The sequence below is a fragment of the Cucumis melo genome, chromosome 4 (assembly GCF_025177605.1).
Source record: "Cucumis melo cultivar AY chromosome 4, USDA_Cmelo_AY_1.0, whole genome shotgun sequence".
Taxonomy (NCBI): domain Eukaryota; kingdom Viridiplantae; phylum Streptophyta; class Magnoliopsida; order Cucurbitales; family Cucurbitaceae; genus Cucumis; species Cucumis melo.
In genome coordinates, this window is record NC_066860.1 from 2,418,020 (window position 1) to 2,437,570 (window position 19,551).

The window sequence follows — 19,551 nt, forward strand, 5'->3', positions numbered from 1 at the left end:
GAGACGTGAATGTTAGAAAACTAATGTAATATTCCTTGGCGTGGACGGAAACACTATCCTCAAATACAACAAATTTGCTGTCAATATAATCCCAATCCCAATGGATTGAAAGATGTTTGTAAAAGATAGCTATTTGGGGCAAACAATATTCTAAACTATTTGATAATCTCTAATTAGTTTCGATCAAAATTGTTTCAAAACCGTTCTATTTATTACAACTTTTACTATTTGTTATAGTTTTTTTATTATTTTTCATATTTGTCATTTTTGTATTACTTGCTATTGTATTTTATTCTTAAGCTAAAATAATTTTCATCTCAAACACGTATTATTATAATTCAAACTAAAACAATCTACACCTCAAATACAAACTATTAAACTCAACTATAGTGCGTTCGTTGTGACTTGATTGTGTGAATATGATTTGAATTCAATAAATGCTGGTAGGCTCACATGTCTACGAGTTTTAGATAAGACAATACGCACCTTCGACCATATCAATGGAGGAAGGTTAGATAATTATTGAATCAACTCAACAAATTTACGTTGGTTTGATATTGAATTAGTTAAAAATGAGTTTTAACTACGTAAAATTTGTATCATAAAGGGTTTCAACAATAGAATTTTTAGGTCATTAAAGTTCTATAAAGACAAACTGTTTAGCGATACTTTGAAAAAGTGTCGTTAAATATGATTAGAAGACTTAAATATACTGTTATTGATATCCTTATATTGACGATTTAAATAAGTGACCGCTATCTTTAACTCGATATAAAAAAAATGTTGTTCATGTGGTAATCTATTTATTCATGTCAATTTTTATTATATTTAAAAAGACTCCTTATAAGTAATTTACAATTAATTTTTTCTTTTAGAAAACTTTATTATTAGTAAATGTAATCACCTATTTTTCTTGTACAACAATTTTTCAAGCATTTCTACAACTATATGATATTTTTCACTTTTAGACATACATACTCATTATTCATAACTTTACTTTTGGTTTTACCCAAACAAAACTTCACGCAAAATAAAGGGTGGCTGTTTTACTTATATACATATAACAATTCTCTTATTTACAACATTAATGGTTCTTTAATATCAATAAAGTAAGAAATAAGTATGAAAAGAAAAAATGGTAGCATTTCCAAATCTTATAAATATCATGTAGTCAAAATTCAACTTAGACAAAGACACCTAAATTATTGACAAATTTGGTATAGACTCAAGAAATCTAACCTTTTTAACTATATATATATATAAAAGAGTATAAAATAATATCAATACTAAGGATTAACTTAACTCGGTAGTAAAATTATGTTCTGATTTTCTGTAAATTCATGTTCTAAGCCATGTCCTCTCAACCAAAATTTCTAGATCCTCACTACATAAAACAAGAAAAGTATAGACAAGAATATGAAGAACACAATCTAAAATTAGGGGTAAGACAAAAAAGGAACACCAACGATAAATAATCGGGAGCCACCGCAGGCGACCGTTTCGTGAGGCACGTGGGAGAATGCTCGAGAAACGTGCCAATGGAAAAATAATCCTAATCCCTTCTACCACCTGAATTTCACGTGCCAAACCATTAGCCGTATGGCGCCATCTTTCTCCCTCGTAGTACGTGCCAAACATTACCGCTCTTTTTCTGTACGCCACGCCACCTCACTCAATTATATTCTTTTATCTCACCTAACTATATCATTACTAATTAAACCTTCATCCCTTTTAATTTTGTATTATTAAATCATTCATTGACTTATTTAATATATTATTAAACACAAAATTAATAATTTTTTGATTTATTATTAGGCAAAATGTTATGTAAAAGATTAAATTTGTAATCAAATCATTTTTAGTAATCCGAAACGCATGGGTGTGAAGGGTTTATAGGAAGAGCTTCGTCTTCGGGTACGTATAAATTGGGAAATCGAACTGCCAAAAAAGACCGCAACACAAAGTTAAAGAAAAAAAAAATTAAAAGAGTAAAAAAAAAAAAAAAAAAAAAGTAAAAAGAAATTGATAGCACACGAGATGCGCCCCTTGTTTGGCATTCCACAAACTGCTAATTCCAACACTCCCACTTCTAATACCGATCCAACCGATCGAAGAATTAACGCTCTCGTTCGGCATCTGGTTGAATCATCTGCATCTGCTATGGCTGATTCTATCTCTGTTTCTCCTACTTCCTCGTTGAATACTGATTCCGTTTTCGCTCATGTTGTTCGTGCTCCTGAAGATCCTATTCTCGGGGTAATTTCTGATCTATTTCCATCAATCCTTGTAGGTTTTTTTCATTTTTTGCTTTGCTGATCAATCTTCTCTCCGCTTGCATTTCTTTGTTCCGTTGCCGACAAGTTCAGAAGATTTCGTTTTCGCTTTTTTTTTTTTTTTTTTTCCTTCTCTTCTCTTGCTGTTAGTTTACGTTTTTAATTATTTACTTCTCTGATTCTGACTTTTCTGTTTCTATTATGTACGGTGTTTTATCGAAATGAACTATTTCGAGCCTTTTGGATTATTGTGATCGGGAATTTTTCGTTGGCTGTTTGTGGATCATGATCGTTACTTGTGTGTTTTTCTTGCAATCTAACTGGCAGTTGTTTTTGATGTCATTTTGTTGTGTTTTGGAAATTTGTTCCGCTTACCACCTGGTTTAATGGCATTGGAAACGTTGAAGGAGATTTTTAAGAAATACGAAGACTATCGGACAAAAATCTTCTAGCTTATTTTTGTTTAATGCATATTTATAACTATCTATCCGATTTTTTGCAATTTTTGCTAATATATATCAATTACTATGTTGAATGGATAGGTGACTGTTGCATACAACAAAGATCCGAGTCCGAACAAGTTGAATTTGGGCGTTGGTGCTTATAGGACAGAGGTACGTATCTGTTGCTTTAGATTGTAACATCTTATAATTTATTCATTATCGAGATGTCTAAGCAGTTGTCGCGTCTAGTTAGAAATCTTTTAATATTGTAGTATTTTGATATGATAGGAAGGAAAACCTCTTGTATTGAACGTTGTCAGAAAAGCAGAGCATCAGCTTGTTAATGATAGGTATTTTTCTTCTTCATTCTCTTGGGATTCTTACTTGATGTAGATATATGTTGAGCTTCTTATTTTAATGATCTGCAGTTCACGAGTTAAGGAGTATCTTCCGATTGTGGGACTGGCGGAGTTTAATAAACAGAGCGCGAAGCTTATTTTTGGCGCTGACAGGTAAGCTGTACCGATCTTATTTACAGTTGGTTAGCTCATACTTGGAGCAACTTCTTTGGTTAAATAGCTTTCTTTTTTGGATCGTATTTCTAATTCTTACTTTTATATAGCCCTGCTATCCTTGAGAATCGTGTCACAACTGTTCAATGCTTGTCCGGTACTGGATCATTGAGGGTTGGTGGTGAATTTTTGGCAAGACATTATCATGAGGTGCGGAGTCGCTTAGGTGTTCAATTATCATGCTATTTATGCTTTACTTTATCATAGTAATAAAGCCATCCCAACGTGCTTCATTTTCTTGTTTTTCAGCGGCTTATATACATTCCCATGCCAACATGGGGGAACCACCCCAAAGTTTTTACTCTGGCTGGCCTGTCTGTAAAAACTTACAGATATTATGATCCTTCAACACGGGGGTTGGATTTTCAAGGTTCAAACTCGTTCTCTTTTATAACTGTGTAATAGGCTTTATGAATTCCAACGTGTTTTTATCTTTCACGGAAGTGTTGGTGCAATTAGATTACTCTCAACTTGTATAGCCTTTTAGACTACAGTGATCCTAGCATCCCATATGGGAGTGCTTTAAGATGACTGGTTACTGAAACTTTTGATGTAGAGTATGTTAGTCCCTTACCATTCCTTACCATTGGTTGGACAACTTTAATGTGTTACAGGCCTCTTGGAAGATCTTGGTTCTGCCCCATCTGGAGCTATAGTTTTGCTTCATGCATGTGCGCACAACCCAACTGGTGTCGATCCAACCCTTGAACAATGGGATCAGATCAGGAAGTTGATGAGATCAAAACAGCTTTTACCTTTCTTTGACAGTGCTTATCAGGTAAGGGTTATAAATATTATAAAATGGAGAATGACTTGCACATCAAGAACTAAAAATGACAATCTAGCTGTTTAAACTTCTGATATGTTTGCCTCTTATTATACAGGGTTTTGCCAGTGGGAGTTTGGATAAGGATGCACAGCCTGTGCGCTTATTTGTTGCTGATGGAGGTGAATGTTTTGTAGCCCAGAGTTACGCAAAGAATTTGGGGCTATATGGAGAACGTGTTGGCGCTTTAAGCATTGTAAGATTTTTAGTAGAATGTCCATACTCGATTTGTTGAGCATCACATCTTCATTGATTGAATATGGAGTCTGTGTGGTATTATTGACAAATACAGATTCTATTATAAATTGAGATGAGCAAGTTATTGTACGTTATTATGAATTGTGTGGTATTATTGTCACGTGCATGACTTTTCACTGCAATATTCTTTTGAAATGATAAATTCTTGTACTCTGGAGAATTGTGCATATTATTCGTGGAATTAACATCTTTTCTGTTTGTACGAAGGAAAGGTTAAGCTTGGCATTTCTAAGGGAAAATGCAGAAGTTGCTCTTACCTTAAACCTGAATGCAAATATAATAACCGCTTGTAGTATCATTACCATTAATAACAGAAGTGTACTGAATTGGTAAAAGTACAAATTTCTAAACTGCAAGAGCTTGTTGTTTAAAAACTAATATTATTATGCGGGGTAATGTTAAAGGGTATTATTATTATTGATAGACATTTTTTTCATTCAAAAGATCTTTGAAGCATGAACATACATGGATGGTGTGTAAGCTGGTATTCTTCTAGATTTGCTGCCTTGATCTTACATTACGTGTTGTCACTCTTGAACAGGTCTGCAAGAATGCTGATGTCGCAAGCAGGGTAGAGAGCCAGCTAAAACTAGTGATAAGGCCCATGTACTCAAACCCACCCATTCACGGAGCATCTATTGTCGCTACAGTCCTGAAGGACAGGTAAAAATAAGAACCTCTCATATGACCCCAACTTAGATTGGGAAGGTGAACATATATAAGCAAGATGCTTTTGTATACTTTATAGTTTCCAGAAAAATTGAGTGGAACTGATTTACTGTCCATGCATCATGAAATCAATATCTTTGTTTCAACGTTAGGGATTTGTTCAATGAATGGACTGTTGAATTGAAGGCCATGGCAGACCGTATTATTAGCATGCGCCAGCAACTTTTTGAAGCCTTGCGCGCTAGAGGTTAGTATTTAATTTCTCTTGAATATCCCTCCTGATATTTACGTGGTTCTCTTTAGTAGTCTCATTTTGAGTGCTTACTAGGCTCATTATATCAGTTCTTTTAGTGACTGGATGGTCTCATTCAAACGATATTAGCTAAGAATAAGAGAAGTCATATGAGAGAAAAAAGGAAAGAAAACATTTGGGGTGCGGATGAGAAGAATGGAATGCAGATTAGGTCGAGAAGGCTGAATCTCAATTTATCATAAAATTCAAATTTAGGTTCCCTTCGAAAACGATTTAGTTTTTAATTTTTTATTTTGGAAGATTGTGCCGATTTTCTTATAATTTTTTCAACTGTGGTTTTCAAAATAAATAAATAAATAAATTGAAGACCGCCTTTCTCTTTCATTTTCAAAACTAAAACTTGGGATAGAAGGAAATTAATCATTTAATCTTAACTACTCTTAGTTGATTATTAAATTTGAAGAAGAGAAAAGACGGTGCGTGATTTAGTTTTACCTTTAACATCCATTATGATGTCTATTATATGGTTAAATTAGTCCCTGTTGAATTATGGAAGCTTCATTTGGGACTTCTTGTCAGGAGAATCAACTGCGATGGGTGAATGATTAGGGGGACCTAGTGGTCCTGGCTATGGCTAGTGAATTGATATGATATGATGATACCGATGGCTTTCTGGTGAATATTTTCTGGTCGTCTTGTGTGCGTTTACAGTCTGGTGAGAGATAATAGCGATGGCTTGAAAACGAGTAGGAGGTTCCTTTTGGAGAAAAAATTAATAAATATTCTAGAAAATGCGAGAGGAATTGTGGAAGAAATTACTTGATCGGGATTTGTTGGTTAAATGTTGAGAGAAGAAAGGGAAAGAAAAAGGATGAAAAAGGAGAAAAATTGTACTCTTTAATCTGAAGATCCCAATTTAATTTTAGGACCGGTCCTAATGATATCATCAATAGATTTTGATAGCTAATATGAAGAATTAATATAATAATATCATCAATAGATTTTCGGGGCTAATATGAAGATCGGTGTGCAACGAATTTTTTTTTGTATTCTTCGCAACTCAGAATTGCATGGTCAATCAAGATTTGTGTTTATAGATGGAGAGATCGGTTATCGAATATCTTCTATTAGATGGGGTTTTGTGGTGTGTGTTATTGACCATTCATGTGTGTGTGTGTTTTGTGATGAAGGTACACCTGGTGATTGGAGTCACATCATCAAACAGATTGGAATGTTTACATTCACAGGATTGAACTCGGAACAAGTTAGCTTCATGACCAAAGAATATCACATTTACATGACCTCTGATGGGTAAAGCATCTTTTTCCTTTCACATTGCTACAGTGTTTCTTCTCCAAATATGCCAATCATTTTCGTCTACCCGAATTTCGTTATTTCGCTTTTTTTGTTTTTCTTGCCCCTTTTTCCTAGCATGTTTGATATTATTAAAGATTTCTTAATATCTTTGATTTTTTTTTCTTTTTTTTTTTTCATTTTGAATGAATTATAAATATAGCAAAAAATATTTTCAAAAGGTCTATTATATAAAAAAAAAAATTCAAAAAGATTAATAAATTAAAAAAAATACTATTATTAATAATATTGCAAAATTTCGTAAATATTTAGTCAAATTTGTCTTTTTGAAAATTCTTTTGAAAAAATCTCAAATAAAAATAATAAAGAAAAGAGGAACGAACTGCATTGGTAACCATTTGCCCCTCAAATTTATTTACATTATTACGTTTGCAGGAGAATCAGCATGGCAGGTTTGAGCTCAAGGACCGTACCTCACCTCGCGGACGCAATCCATGCAGCCGTAACTCGTGCGGTCTGAACTTTTTGTCCCCCGTCCGCATAGTTTTTTTGCTTTACTTTTGCACCATATTATTAAATAAATATTGTTGCTTACCATACCGGAGGCAGATTGTTGTCACCGTTGGCGAGGCTTAAAAACAAGTTTCGTAACATTTGAATTTATCGGCGCTCATATGCCCTGAAAGAAAGGCTTCTTTGTTCTTTTCACTTTATATTCAAGTTTTGAAGTGACCGATAATCTAGAATTACAGGTACAAACACATACAATTTCTTCTTCCTTTTTTTTTTTTTTTTTGCCTTTTTCTTCTAGTGCGATGAATGAACACGTTACGTGAAGGAGTTGAATTGGTGGACGGTGGCAGAGCCAGATAGATTTGTTACGTGCAGCCGTTGAGAAGATAGGAAGGGGGACACGGACTATGCATGTAGAGTGGTCTCTCCTGTTGTTTTCACGCTACTATGTCCCTACCTTTCCTGGAGAGCCACATTCGCTGAAGTCCAACACCCGACACTCCGCCTGAAAGTGAAATCGTACACAATATCACCCAGAACTCTAATCTATCCCACTGAGAATAAGAACGACTGAACAAATAAAATTTTTTAAAGCTAAACAACTCACTCAGTACATCTAAATATATGATTATTTACCTTCAGTTATAATTATGAATTACAGTCGTAGCATCTAAAGTTTGGTTATAATTTATAAATGTTTTAATTTAGTTCCTTACAGTCGTAGCATCTAAAGTTTGGTTATAATTTATAAATGTTTTAATTAAGTTCGTTATTTAAAAAAAATGTTCCTTTAATTTGGTTATAATTTAGTTCGTTGTTTAAAAAAATGTTCCTATGATATAAAATTTTGTTATTTTAATTATAGTAGGAAATGTTCCTATTATATAAAATTTATAAAATGTTCCTATTATAAATATTTTGATTCAGTTTGTTATTTTAAAAAATGTTCCTATAATATATTACCACATTTGAAAATATTTTCATCTAAAATCTCAATAAATGGGTCTTCCTATAAGCGCTATCATGATTTTCTTTTTTTTCATTAAAAATTTAACAAAGTTTCTTTTGCTTAAAAATTTTATCTGTCAGAACTTAATATTTTGAATATTTTACTTTGGAAAGGTAATCCTTTTAAAGAAAAAGTGAATGGATGCGTTTGGAAAGAATGATTACCAGAATAGTTTCATCACAATGAAGATGTTTCATACGCGTTCCCTTTAGAAGTGTGTCTGGAGTTTCATTTCCCAACACTTCATGGGCGTTGGCACATGCTGCTGCCGTTCTCTCGCTTACTTGTTTCATTAACCCAATTGCATCAAGGCTTCTTTCCTTCGGGCTCGAAAAGTATCCAATGTCCTATATAACAACCAAATACAACAATACAATCAAAACCATCGTTTAATGAAAACTTCTTTCCCATTCCAAACAATCTCAACTCAATAAGCACTACCTCGATCGATATTTCAGTATCGATCCTCGGGCCAGGTAGGAAAGAATTGAAAAACCAAGGAGACATCCATGCTGAAGGGGATTCAATACTTCTCTTGAATGGAGTTTCACCAGCTCCAGGTCTAAAAGCCATAACACGACGTCCATTAGAGTACGTAAAAGGAAAAAAAAGAAAGAAAGTGAACACTACATTGGAACTCCATAAATTTAAACATGAAAGGAAATAATGCATTAAAGAGAGAGAGGAAGATGAATTTCTCACACTGAAGCAATTCCGGCGGCCGTAGTCTGTGGTCGAGTAGTATCTATCTGCTTTGCATCGTCAGCATTTGATGCATCTTCCAATTTGCTCAGACAGTGTCGTTTCTTAATTCTTGTACTTGAATTGAGAGCTTTTTGATCAACAGAATGGAGTAGCAAGTCATTGGCATCATGTTCAGCCAGGACTCCAGGAGGTACCTTCCAAATGTGAAATTAACAATCAGATCGTGTTCGTCGTAAAAGAAATATAATGTCCAACGTTGAATGTTGGATACCAGTAAACTTGATTCTTCAATACAATCCAGTAGTTTGGTAATTCTTCAACGATAAAGGAAATCAATCATCTACCAAAAAGTTGGTTGAAAAATGACTCACAATTTCAGATGTGGATTGGACGCTTATCATCTCGGTATCAGCAGTCCCTTGTTTTGTATAGTCTTGGGAACAACTTTTCGGAAAACCATTCTCTGGAATCATGACATCGAGAGATTCATTGCTATCTTCAAAGGTACAATGCATATTTTCTTTATCTTCAGCAGGATCTTCAATACTTTTCTTTAGGTTAGATGGAGATAATATAGAAGCTTTAACAGACCCATTATCGAACACAACATCCAAGCGTGAAAAGTTTTCGGTCAAACTGGATGTCACATCGGTTTCAAGCTTTTTGTCAGTTCTTCTTTCAGAAAGAGGAGACATTAAATCGCGGTGTCGTTTTTTCAAAATAGATGGAGTACTGGCAAAAGTTTTGGCAGCGCTTTTCAGTACGGCATCCGGACTAGTATCATGAGATGGTGAATCCCATAATCTGAATGGAGTAACAGAGTTTAGAGAAGACATCATCAACTGACGGATACCGAGTGGGCTGTACTCCTGCATTTCACTTCCAGACTGTATGAGATCACAGCTGAAAAAAGGAACATCTAGACTTGGAAAACGAGGAGGCTCGTAACAAAGAGCTCTCGAGTCTTGATGTTTGTCATTTTGTTTCGCTGTCTCATCCAAACGAGTGCATGTACCTGTGCCATCCGCTTCTGCTGCTGCTGCTGCTGTTGCAAATGTATTCTCACAAATTGGTTTCGGCAGGTCTTCTGATCCACCAGGCTGTTCTTGCATTTCTGGGTTATCTGCAACATCAAAATAGGAAGGCTTGGACGTTCCATCTTTATAAACAAACCTATTTTGCTGGCTAGTTACACATTCGTGCTCTACGGCTCCTACAAATAGGTTGGATCCAGTATCGCCTAATAAAATCATGTCACCGTTGACAGAAACCATAGATGGAATCAGCATGCCGGATTGACCAAAGGAATTTTTCTCCTGCACATCAGCTCCAGACGGATGATTATATATTTGTGAAGTCAAAGTATGGTTATTTTCCACTTTTGGAGTTCCCAAGGAGCGAACCGGTACTTCATAATCACACATTTCAGTTACGCAAGGTCCTTTAAGATTACTAGTCAGATGGCCTCTATCACTCTTTGTATCTGAGAACAGGACCCTGCAACACTCATCATCAGATATAAACATGCACTCTGCTTGGGCAGAAGTCACAGCTCCTTTTACCGTCAAAGAAGTTTGAACAGAATCACCAATTCCATGACTTTCACCCATCCCATGATCCATTGATTGAAACTGTGATGCTTCTTTGGCCACCTGTAACGAAGAGATGCTAGGAAACTCATTTAAATCACACTGGTGCTCCCTATTTGAAGTTGTTCTACAATCATGCGAGAGATTTTGCTGCGAATGTGACAAGTGACCCATTTCTTGAGCAAACTCAGCAATTGGACGGTAGTAGGGTTCTGAATTGGATACTGGGCTGGCACTTTGCTCCTTTCCCAATCCCAAATCCTTGGTTAACTGAAATTCCTTTCTTATATTCAGAGTTGCACATGCTGAATCGATCATCAAGCTATCAGAAACTTTTGCATCTTGACTGCACTCTGAAATCTCCTCTGTATCCATTCCCTTCAAGCCACTGTCATTTCTACCACCAAGCACCTTTGAAGATGAAACTGGGAGTTGGTTTGGTTGTCCAGCGGGAACTGGATCTTGAAATTGTGAGAGCAAGCCGGAGGCCAAGTAAGAATCCAATTTCTTTTTGACAGAACTGTTCCAATGGTTTTTTATGGCATTGTCTGTCCTGTTGATTATAAAAGCACAAGTACAACATTTTTCAGGATCAAGTGAATTTTCCAATTAAAAATGGAAAGAAATGCAGTTGTAGAGAATAAAGCTGCAACAAAGAGAAATTCAACAATTTTAGTCTGAAAAGATTTATAGGAACAAAATTATGCACATATGGGACAACCCCACATAATACCTCAACTTTAAGATATAAATGGGACACACCTTCCAGGTAAGAACTTCGTTAGTTCTGCCCATCTGTTGCCATAAATTTGATGAGCACGAATTAAAGCTAACTCCTCTTCTTGGGTCCATGCTTCTTTGTTTATATTAGGATTGAGGTGATTGTGCCACCTTTAAAAAAGAAAGCAGTTTATGTAAAAGAATACGAGGACAGCTGAAAATTGAATAGAACATCGAGTAGGGACGCATGAAAAGTTCAACTTGATGGCACCATGAATCATAATTGAATCCAGAAAATAAATTTTCAACAGATGGGGTTAACCAAAGAGATAATAAAAGTAAAACAGGAGAATCAAAAATAAAAAAAGAAAAAAGAAAAAAGAAAAAAGAAGAAGAAGAAGCAATAAAATAACTCAATTGTCTCACCTTTCTCGGCATTGCTTACCAATACGTCCGGGTAAATGTGTTGCAATTGTGGACCACTTTTTTGGTCCATATTTGTTTACCAGGTCAATGATAATTTCATCCTCCTACATTCAATTCACAAGCAAACAGGTAAGTTCATGTAGAACTCCATATATAGAGCATCGAAAGAGTATGATGACAGCGAAAGAGTATGATGATTATTAAATTATCATTACTGAAATTTCACAAGCGGATCACCTCTTTAGACCATGGACCTTTGACAAGCTCGGGATTTAAAACCTTTTGCCACCTATGCAGACATTGTACATCAGTCCGATCCTTGAAGTATCCAGCTACAAACAATCAATAACAAATGAACCAGTGATGCAGATGCAGTAAAAGAACACAGTAGTTCATACAAAATATGCATCATGAAATCTGGCCTCCTTTTACACGATAAATTAGGTTATCTAATCATCTAGATATCGTAGGTACACTTTACATACAATAAAGTAGACATCAATAACGTTCCTAGATCACCATCACTGCAGAAATCCTCCATTATGTTAAGAATGGCCCAAGAAGAGAACATCTTCAGTACAATAAAATATATCCTTGGCCTCTACAATATGCCAACACGTCAATAATACCTATTTTCTTCCAGTTCTTGCCTTTGAAATGATCCACTGCTTGTCGCAAAATTTCATCCTGGATATGTATAAATTAGATTACTCATCAAAGATATAACTTTTGGAACAACAAAATTGTGAGCAAAGTAAAACTAATCAAAACATTCTACCCCACACACACACACACACACAAAAAAAAAAAAAAAAAAAAAAAAAAAAACAAAGAATAAAGAAGGAAAACGAAAACATCACCCTTCTGTTCTGCAGCCAACTAGAACAATGAGAAGTAATATCTAATAGAATGCAGTATGATACATGATAAACTTACCTCTTCAGGTGTCCATTGTCCTTTTGTTGAACGTCTTGTTGGGCCACTAGTTCTCCTGAACACCCCCGAAAAGAACATACATAAAGTTCAGACTTCAGGAGATAATTTAATTTTGTCCTTCTGACAAAGTAATAGGGACAAAGTAATAGGGCAAGGAAGGTATACAAATGTCAGGCAACAGTATAGGAACTGTGTAGTACAGGACATAAAGTCAATTCAAACACAAATCCACAGAAATGGGGAAAAAAATAAAGTTGAACCAAAAGACATCAAAATACAACCATTTACTAGAAAAAATGAAAAGAAAGTAAAATCACAAGTTGCTAAAGACAGAATTACAACAAGCTAGTTAGTGACTGGTATGCCTCTCCAGTAATAAAGGAAGCCAAGGAAAATGTTTTATATGAACAGCCAACAGGACTCGAGAATATTGCAACTGAAACAGTTCTTATAAGAGTTGTGGCAAATTTGGCTTACAAGACTTGCAAGACAACGGTTACAAGACACCAATATAGTAAAGTGCATACAGAGCGGCCAAAACTTGCAGAATGAGGCAAATGAGAAGAAATATGAAGCAAAGCATTAGATCTGCTTAGTTAGATGAATGAAGTTACCCATGGAGAGCACGTATCCTCTGATCACGAACCGCCTCCTCAGGATTGTCCGAAGGTGTTGAGATGGTCTTATCACCTTCCATAACTCCTTGACATAGAGGGACAAATGCATAATATCCCAATTCCTACCCGACAATGGCTTGTTCCAAAGAATGCTATCCAGACCATTATTTTATTCCAATGTGGAAAAATCTACCATCTCATCCAACAATTTCTGACCATGGAAGATAACCAGTGAATATCGGCAGGCAGTAGAACAAAGAAATAGTACAAAAATACAAACATACGGCCGTATCTACAATGTATAAATTGTGCATAATCATTATTCAAAGGCAAGAATCGAACCACAAAACATCAGTTCCAGTAAATTAAATCTTAGTATTTCAAAGCTGTATAAAATTTGAGCTCAACATGGTCTTTGAATCAATGATGTTGAAAATCAGCAGAGAGTCATACTGGATCTAACTCCGGTCAAAGTTCCTTTAGGCAGTTCTTACAATAAGTGATGTGAAACGCATAAAATCAGACATTCCTCCAGGTGAAAAATGAATGCTTATCGATATTCTCAAAACTCACTCTACATGAGAAGTGAAAGACCTCATCATTCAAAATTAATTACTACAACAAGAAGTCTAAAATCCATATCATGAAAATAAACAGAGAGGTATAACAATTGAACCTAATTTTAGGAGTGGAATAAGCTATCAATCCTTGATTAAAATGCGCGTTGTGCATAATACTAGCATCAAAACCTATTAACCATACTCCAAACCTCAAAAACGATAGAAATGACTGTCAGGAGCCAAACCTGAAAACGACTAACAAAAATTCAATTTCCACCGCCGCAAAGACTGAAAAAAAATGATCAGAGAAATGATTCATTACATAATCGAACTCCAGAAACAGAAAACAAAAAATTACCTAAGTGTGAATAAACCGAAGCCACAACGAGGATAAGATAGAGAACATTTCATAGAGTCCACAAGGCAAATCACTCAAAATAGAAGGAAAAAGAGATGTTCAAGAATTCACAAATTTGGACTGAAATACCTAGAAAACTTCAATCCGAAGCGAAAAACAATCAAATCGACAAAAAGATCATAAAATCAACGCCAGTTAACAAAATTAACCAAAGAAACCCTAAAGAACTCACCGGCGTCGGCGTCGAGCGGCGGTGAAGTACAGATAAATAGATGAAACTGGATGCAGCGATCGAAACTGAACGCATTAGAGAATCTGCGAGGAGTAGAAATTTGATCGGAAGAAGAATTGAATGAACCAAAGCAAAGAGAGGAACTCGTAGCGAGAGCGAAAATGGCTTAGGATTTTGGAAACGATAATTTAAACGGTCCGGAGCTCTATTCAAACATAAAGGGGCGGACTAAAGGGATTCAAAACCAGCGGCTAAGATGACAGCACGTTGGGGAATTCTACGGTGGAGATTGAGACACGTGTGAAGCTGAGATGTCGTACTACCGACAATGATTACGTGTGATGGTTGCAGTAATGGACAAGTTTTAACGGGAAATGAACTCCGTCGCACTTTATTTCATCTTTTTAAAACTTCACTGAATTTTCACCATTTCTCTTTTGGAGAAAAAGAAAAATACTCTTAACATTTGACTTAGTATCAATTAAATTATTCTTTTTAAAAACTATGTATGAATTAATTTAATTTCTTTTGTTTGTTAGATTTCATTTTAAAATCATTAGTACATAATTATTAAAATACGAGATAGTTTTTTCGTTAATTCAAATAGATTTTGGAGAAAGTTATTCTATTTAGGTGCTTATTAATTTAAAAAATTATTTATAAATGCAATGTTTAATGTTTAAACTACAAATTAACTGATTTTAATTGTCAGAAAAGTTTTTCTAACAGATTAAATTTCAAGAAAATGTCACAAAAGTTTAAAATATAAATTAATACGCTTCCTTGAAAAATTAAATTAGTACATATTTTAAATCATAAAACAATCCATGATTATTTTTTTTTTTTGTCTAGAAATGTAAATTAGTTTGTCTATTCTTATTTGAAACTAGACCTTTGAAATTGTAATAAATATCTTATTAATATTGTTGTTGATATTGTTAACCGTTGTTTTCATATGAACTGCAAAGGGGAGCACCATTCAGATAAAAGTATGTCCTGTAGGATGTAGGAGCAACCAAAGTACTCAATTCAAATAAAATAACATCGAATTACTATTTCTTTTTAGCACAACAGCAAGAATGGAAGAGCTATAACTAACTTTCAGTTTCTAAGGAAGAAGGCGTCACCATTGAGATTGATAATATAAATATGAATTAAAAGTTATAAATTCATATTTAGTCCAAGGAATTTGTAAACCTCACTACTAAAAAATATCAATTATATATTTTATCAATTTCTTATACTATTTCACTCTTTATTTCATTCTTTATTTGACCGAAACATTAACCTTTTTGAGACGAAGTTTAGAGAAATAGAGTCAACCAAAGCATTCAAATGACATTGAAAAAACAAAGAAAAACAAAGGCTTTTTTTTGGCAGTAAAAGCAAACACGCCAGGCTTTCTTTCAAATTTCAATGGCAGCTTTTCACCTGCCTCGGAAGAAACTAGGTGGGGTCAAGCAGCTAAAAGAAAAAAGATATCAAAAAGGAAAATCACCACTCAATATAAAACTAGAGAAAGAAAAAAAAGACATCTTTTTTCTTACTATGAAAAAGAAAAAAGTAGGCCAAAACGAGCTGAATTTATCATCATTAAACAAGAGTAAGAGTAATTACAACTTACAGAACACCATTTATCCGCTCTCTTGAAAGGCACAGCAATTTTCCATTTGTATAGTCATCAAGTAGACACAACAAAGTTGAATATCATCGAGGCTAAAGACAATTTGATCACTCACTCACGAGAGAACAACTTTGGGCCAAGAACCACAAACTGGATTCGCAGATGGCCATCTCTACGGACGAGTAGGTTTAGCTGCTGCTAGTTTTTGGCAGCATTTGAACCGCGGATCAATTAGATCACATGAAATCATCCTCCAGCTCTTGTAGTGATTTGCTTGTTGCTGCAATCTGTTTGTTAGATGTCATCTTTTCAGAAACCATCAATCCCTTGTAGCTCCTTAACTCTGCTTGCCTCTCTTTTTCTAACCTTTCCAGTTCCTCGCGGCGTTTCTACAAAATGTAACTTTACTATAACTAGACATGAAAAGAATCACAATACTTTATGAAAACCACCTAGCAAACAAAACCAGGTCTGACAATATTGGTTTAATAGTGAAAAAATATATTGCTAACAATGGTCAATATGATTATAGTCACTAGCAAATATCTAAAGATACAATTGCTAGATAAACACTTCTAAACAGGTGAAGCAAGACAATTATAGAGTAAAGTACAACGTTAGAGTAAGAATGTCTACATAGAATATGGAGTTTTACATCCACCAGTTTCTCTAAACTAAGGCCATCATGAAAATATAATTGTTTTTGTTTCTGTGTGTGTACTTTCCTTTTGTGTATTTTATAATTTGAGAGTTAACAGGCAAAACAAAAGTAACATATAGAAGTCAGGGATCGTCCCATACATACCAATTTGGGAGAAAATAGTAACCAGTTCATATATATCAACGAGATCCTGGAAAAAGTATTTTCCTCTCTTGGGGTAGAGGGCAATGTTGAAATATAAAAATCCAAGATGTAGACAGACAAAAGGAGTAATTTCAGAGACCAAACAAAAAGTTGTCACCAACCTTTTCTCTCAAGTGTTGCTTCCTCTCTGCTCTTTCAGCTGCATTCACTGCTTCTCGTTCGGCTGTATAATGAAAAACAAAGTGCTTGTCAACTGTTTTACTAACATACGCATGTGATGATGTGAAGATGGGATGACCATGATATGTTTGATGTATCATGTATGCCACTGGTAAACTTCAACAGAAACGCCATTTCCAATTTACCTTTCAAATCAGGCTTCCTTTCCACTTTAGTTCTGTTCAATCTATTGACAATGTCATTGATCCGTTTTTCCACCCTTACAGTTCGGACCTGAATTTTGTATGAAAAAGGCTTTGTAAATCACCTTGAATATTCCCATCCATAAAAGAACCATAAATACTTCAAAAAAAAAAGGAAAGATAAAATAAAACAAAATGCTTATGGACATATCCACTTGCCAAATTAAAACATTTAAGCTTACCATCTTGGGGTTATGAAAACCAACTTGGCCAACATCCATCGAAGCAGTTTTCTTCAAATTGGACCAAGGTGTATACACAACATCAATGTTGTTCACCTTGTTTCCTGTCACAGATAAAAAATGATAATAGTTAATACCCTCTACCTTGTGACACAATTCAGAAACAGGCACATGTATTTTAAAGTTTGATATATGAAAAAACAAACACATTTCACCACGTCAAGGGCTAAAATTTTCCTGTTTTCTAGAAAACTGTTCAAATTTTACCTTGAATAGAATTTGCTTTTACAAGCTGAGCACAATCCTCCAGCAACCCTTCACTAATATCATCAATGGTCTGCCCTTTTTGCAGTCTCACATATACATGGGCAGATGACATCTTGTCCACATGGAACCTGCACAAAACAATCATTGTGATTAGAAGAAAACTTAAGCCAAGTCCTCCCTACAACAAAAACTAGATAACCCTTTAGTTCTTTAATGCCACAAAACAGTCGGTATTTTTTAAAGTTCAAGGTGCAATAAAGAGCAATGGTCTTCTAGGACTCGAGCACAAGATGAAAAAAATCGGATTTTTTTTGTGAGGCACACTACATAAAAAAGTACTATATTGAGGAGTGAAAACATAGTTGAATAAAAATATGGGGGGGAAACTTCTCCAAACACAAGAAATTTCCATATAGTCTTACTAAATTTAATTGTTCCAGATTAAAAAGAAGGGGAAAAACCTCTAATTATTACTATTATCTAAAAATAATGAAAAAGCCCCAAGGTGCAGGCTTTGAGCCTTTGGGCTTCACAGAAGGCAGGCGCGCCTTAGTTTGTGAGCCTTGCTTTTTCAAGACAAGGCGCCAAACCTGTGCCTGAAGCCTAGGCACGCCAGGTTTTTAAAACACTGGTCAAGACCATGATAAGTCCGAGTCCTGTATCACTTAATAAAGATTGTGCATTGAAAATTCAAGATATCAATGAAGACAGGAAACTCATTTCATTCCCTTCATAATCCGCCATACATCCTCAAATGTATTGAATTTCAGTTTCATAAAGCTCTATAAGGGGAAGGAAACCGAGGATAACCATAGTTACCATTTCTATTCAAATCAGAACAAAAAACAACCAACCAAATTGATTTACCTTTGAACTCAAAAAAGAAAATCGAATATCAATTTCCAAATACATCAACCAATAAAGTAAACATCAGCAGCACTTTATCCCCCGACTTGATTAATCAAGAGAAATCATTTTCAACCATATCTCAATGAAATTGACATCAAACAACAAGCAGCGAAAGAAACATAAATAATAAAAGAGACCTATACGATAGATTACCAAATATCCTCGATGAAGCCGTATTTGATGAGCTCCTCGTTCTCGTACTTGTCGAGTCCCATGAAAATGGTGTAATCGCCGACGTCGGGCCGGGCTTTGAAATAGAAGACCATGGTGCTTCGATTGCGTTCGCTCAACTCTCAAAAATGGAGAGAACGGAATGAATTAGGGTTTTCAATTTGGGGAAAAATAGAGAGAGAGAGATTAGCCCTCTAGCGAGTTGCGTGCGATTTTGAATCTTTTTTTGAATCTTTTAATAGGACGCTGATATTCCAGCCTCCAGGATAGCGTAGAATAATATTCGGTTAAATTATAGTTTAATCCTCAAGTTTGTATTTATATTAAAATTTTAAATTCTATAATGAATGTCGATAGACTTTTATCGATGGAACATAAATTTTGTTATATCTGTAAATGTTTCTATTTTTAAAAAATTATTCTTTTTTCTTTTTCACGTTCGCCCTCCTTCTCATCCTTCGTCTTTAAGAAAGCGCATCATTTAATTAAAATCATGCTTTTGTCGAGCATAATTTAAGTTTTGAAACATCAACCATAGTATTGAAAAAATGAGTACAAACAAAAGAGAGGCAACACGTGGGAACAAAGAAAGAAGACGCTTGTTAAGGAAGCATAAATATGTATACGTTGGAAATAACAATTTTACGGGATTTTTGTACGGATGATCTTTTGTGAGAGTGTTTATGATTGTTGACTCATTACTTACAAAATATGATTTAACATTTTGCTTACCTCATAACTTACTATCTCATCTTGTCAATGTGTTGCGTTAGAGATAGTCATATATATCATTATAATGTTTTGCATTATCATAGTGTGATGTTTTTGTTGTGTTTCCTTTTCTCTCACACAATACCAAAAAATGTTGTCATATGGCTATATACTCATCCCTTAATGC

The 19,551-nt window shown here is 34.8% G+C and overlaps 3 protein-coding genes across 5 annotated transcripts; 1 reads left to right on the plus strand and 2 right to left on the minus strand.

Moving 5' to 3' along the window:
* The first annotated feature begins 1,935 nt into the window (after positions 1-1,935).
* On the plus strand, positions 1,936-7,321 carry LOC103503710 (aspartate aminotransferase, cytoplasmic). Of its 2 annotated transcripts, XM_008468014.3 has the most exons (12): positions 1,939-2,256; positions 2,816-2,887; positions 3,005-3,066; positions 3,145-3,228; positions 3,339-3,438; positions 3,538-3,658; positions 3,903-4,066; positions 4,173-4,310; positions 4,914-5,035; positions 5,194-5,288; positions 6,485-6,605; positions 7,044-7,321. In XM_008468014.3, exons 1-12 carry the CDS (start codon positions 2,038-2,040, stop codon positions 7,126-7,128), a joined length of 1,383 nt encoding a protein of 460 aa, XP_008466236.1. In that variant the 5' UTR covers positions 1,939-2,037; the 3' UTR covers positions 7,129-7,321. The 2 variants fall into 2 exon arrangements, with proteins under 2 accessions (XP_050939564.1, XP_008466236.1); XM_051083607.1 differs by lacking the exon at positions 7,044-7,321 and having other exon boundaries at positions 1,936-2,256; positions 5,194-5,292.
* Positions 7,241-14,481, minus strand: LOC103503711 (transcription factor MYB3R-1-like). 2 transcript variants are annotated; one of them, XM_008468015.3, is made up of 13 exons: positions 14,274-14,481; positions 13,929-13,971; positions 13,121-13,334; positions 12,507-12,561; positions 12,200-12,257; positions 11,808-11,902; positions 11,571-11,674; positions 11,187-11,315; positions 9,207-10,977; positions 8,833-9,029; positions 8,572-8,692; positions 8,295-8,477; positions 7,241-7,626 (listed from the first exon to the last, which is right to left on the minus strand). In XM_008468015.3, the coding sequence occupies exons 3-13, from the start codon at positions 13,201-13,203 to the stop codon at positions 7,567-7,569; spliced, it is 2,856 nt and encodes a 951-aa protein (XP_008466237.2). In that variant the 5' UTR covers positions 13,204-13,334; positions 13,929-13,971; positions 14,274-14,481; the 3' UTR covers positions 7,241-7,566. The 2 variants fall into 2 exon arrangements, with proteins under 2 accessions (XP_008466237.2, XP_008466238.2); XM_008468016.3 differs by lacking the exon at positions 13,929-13,971.
* Positions 14,482-15,837: 1,356 nt separating this feature from the next.
* LOC103503713 (uncharacterized) lies at positions 15,838-18,942 on the minus strand. The gene is made up of 6 exons (XM_008468017.3): positions 18,636-18,942; positions 17,574-17,701; positions 17,307-17,410; positions 17,068-17,155; positions 16,864-16,925; positions 15,838-16,286 (listed from the first exon to the last, which is right to left on the minus strand). Exons 1-6 carry the CDS (start codon positions 18,746-18,748, stop codon positions 16,134-16,136), a joined length of 648 nt encoding a protein of 215 aa, XP_008466239.1. The 5' UTR covers positions 18,749-18,942; the 3' UTR covers positions 15,838-16,133.
* Between the last annotated feature and the right edge of the window lie 609 nt (positions 18,943-19,551).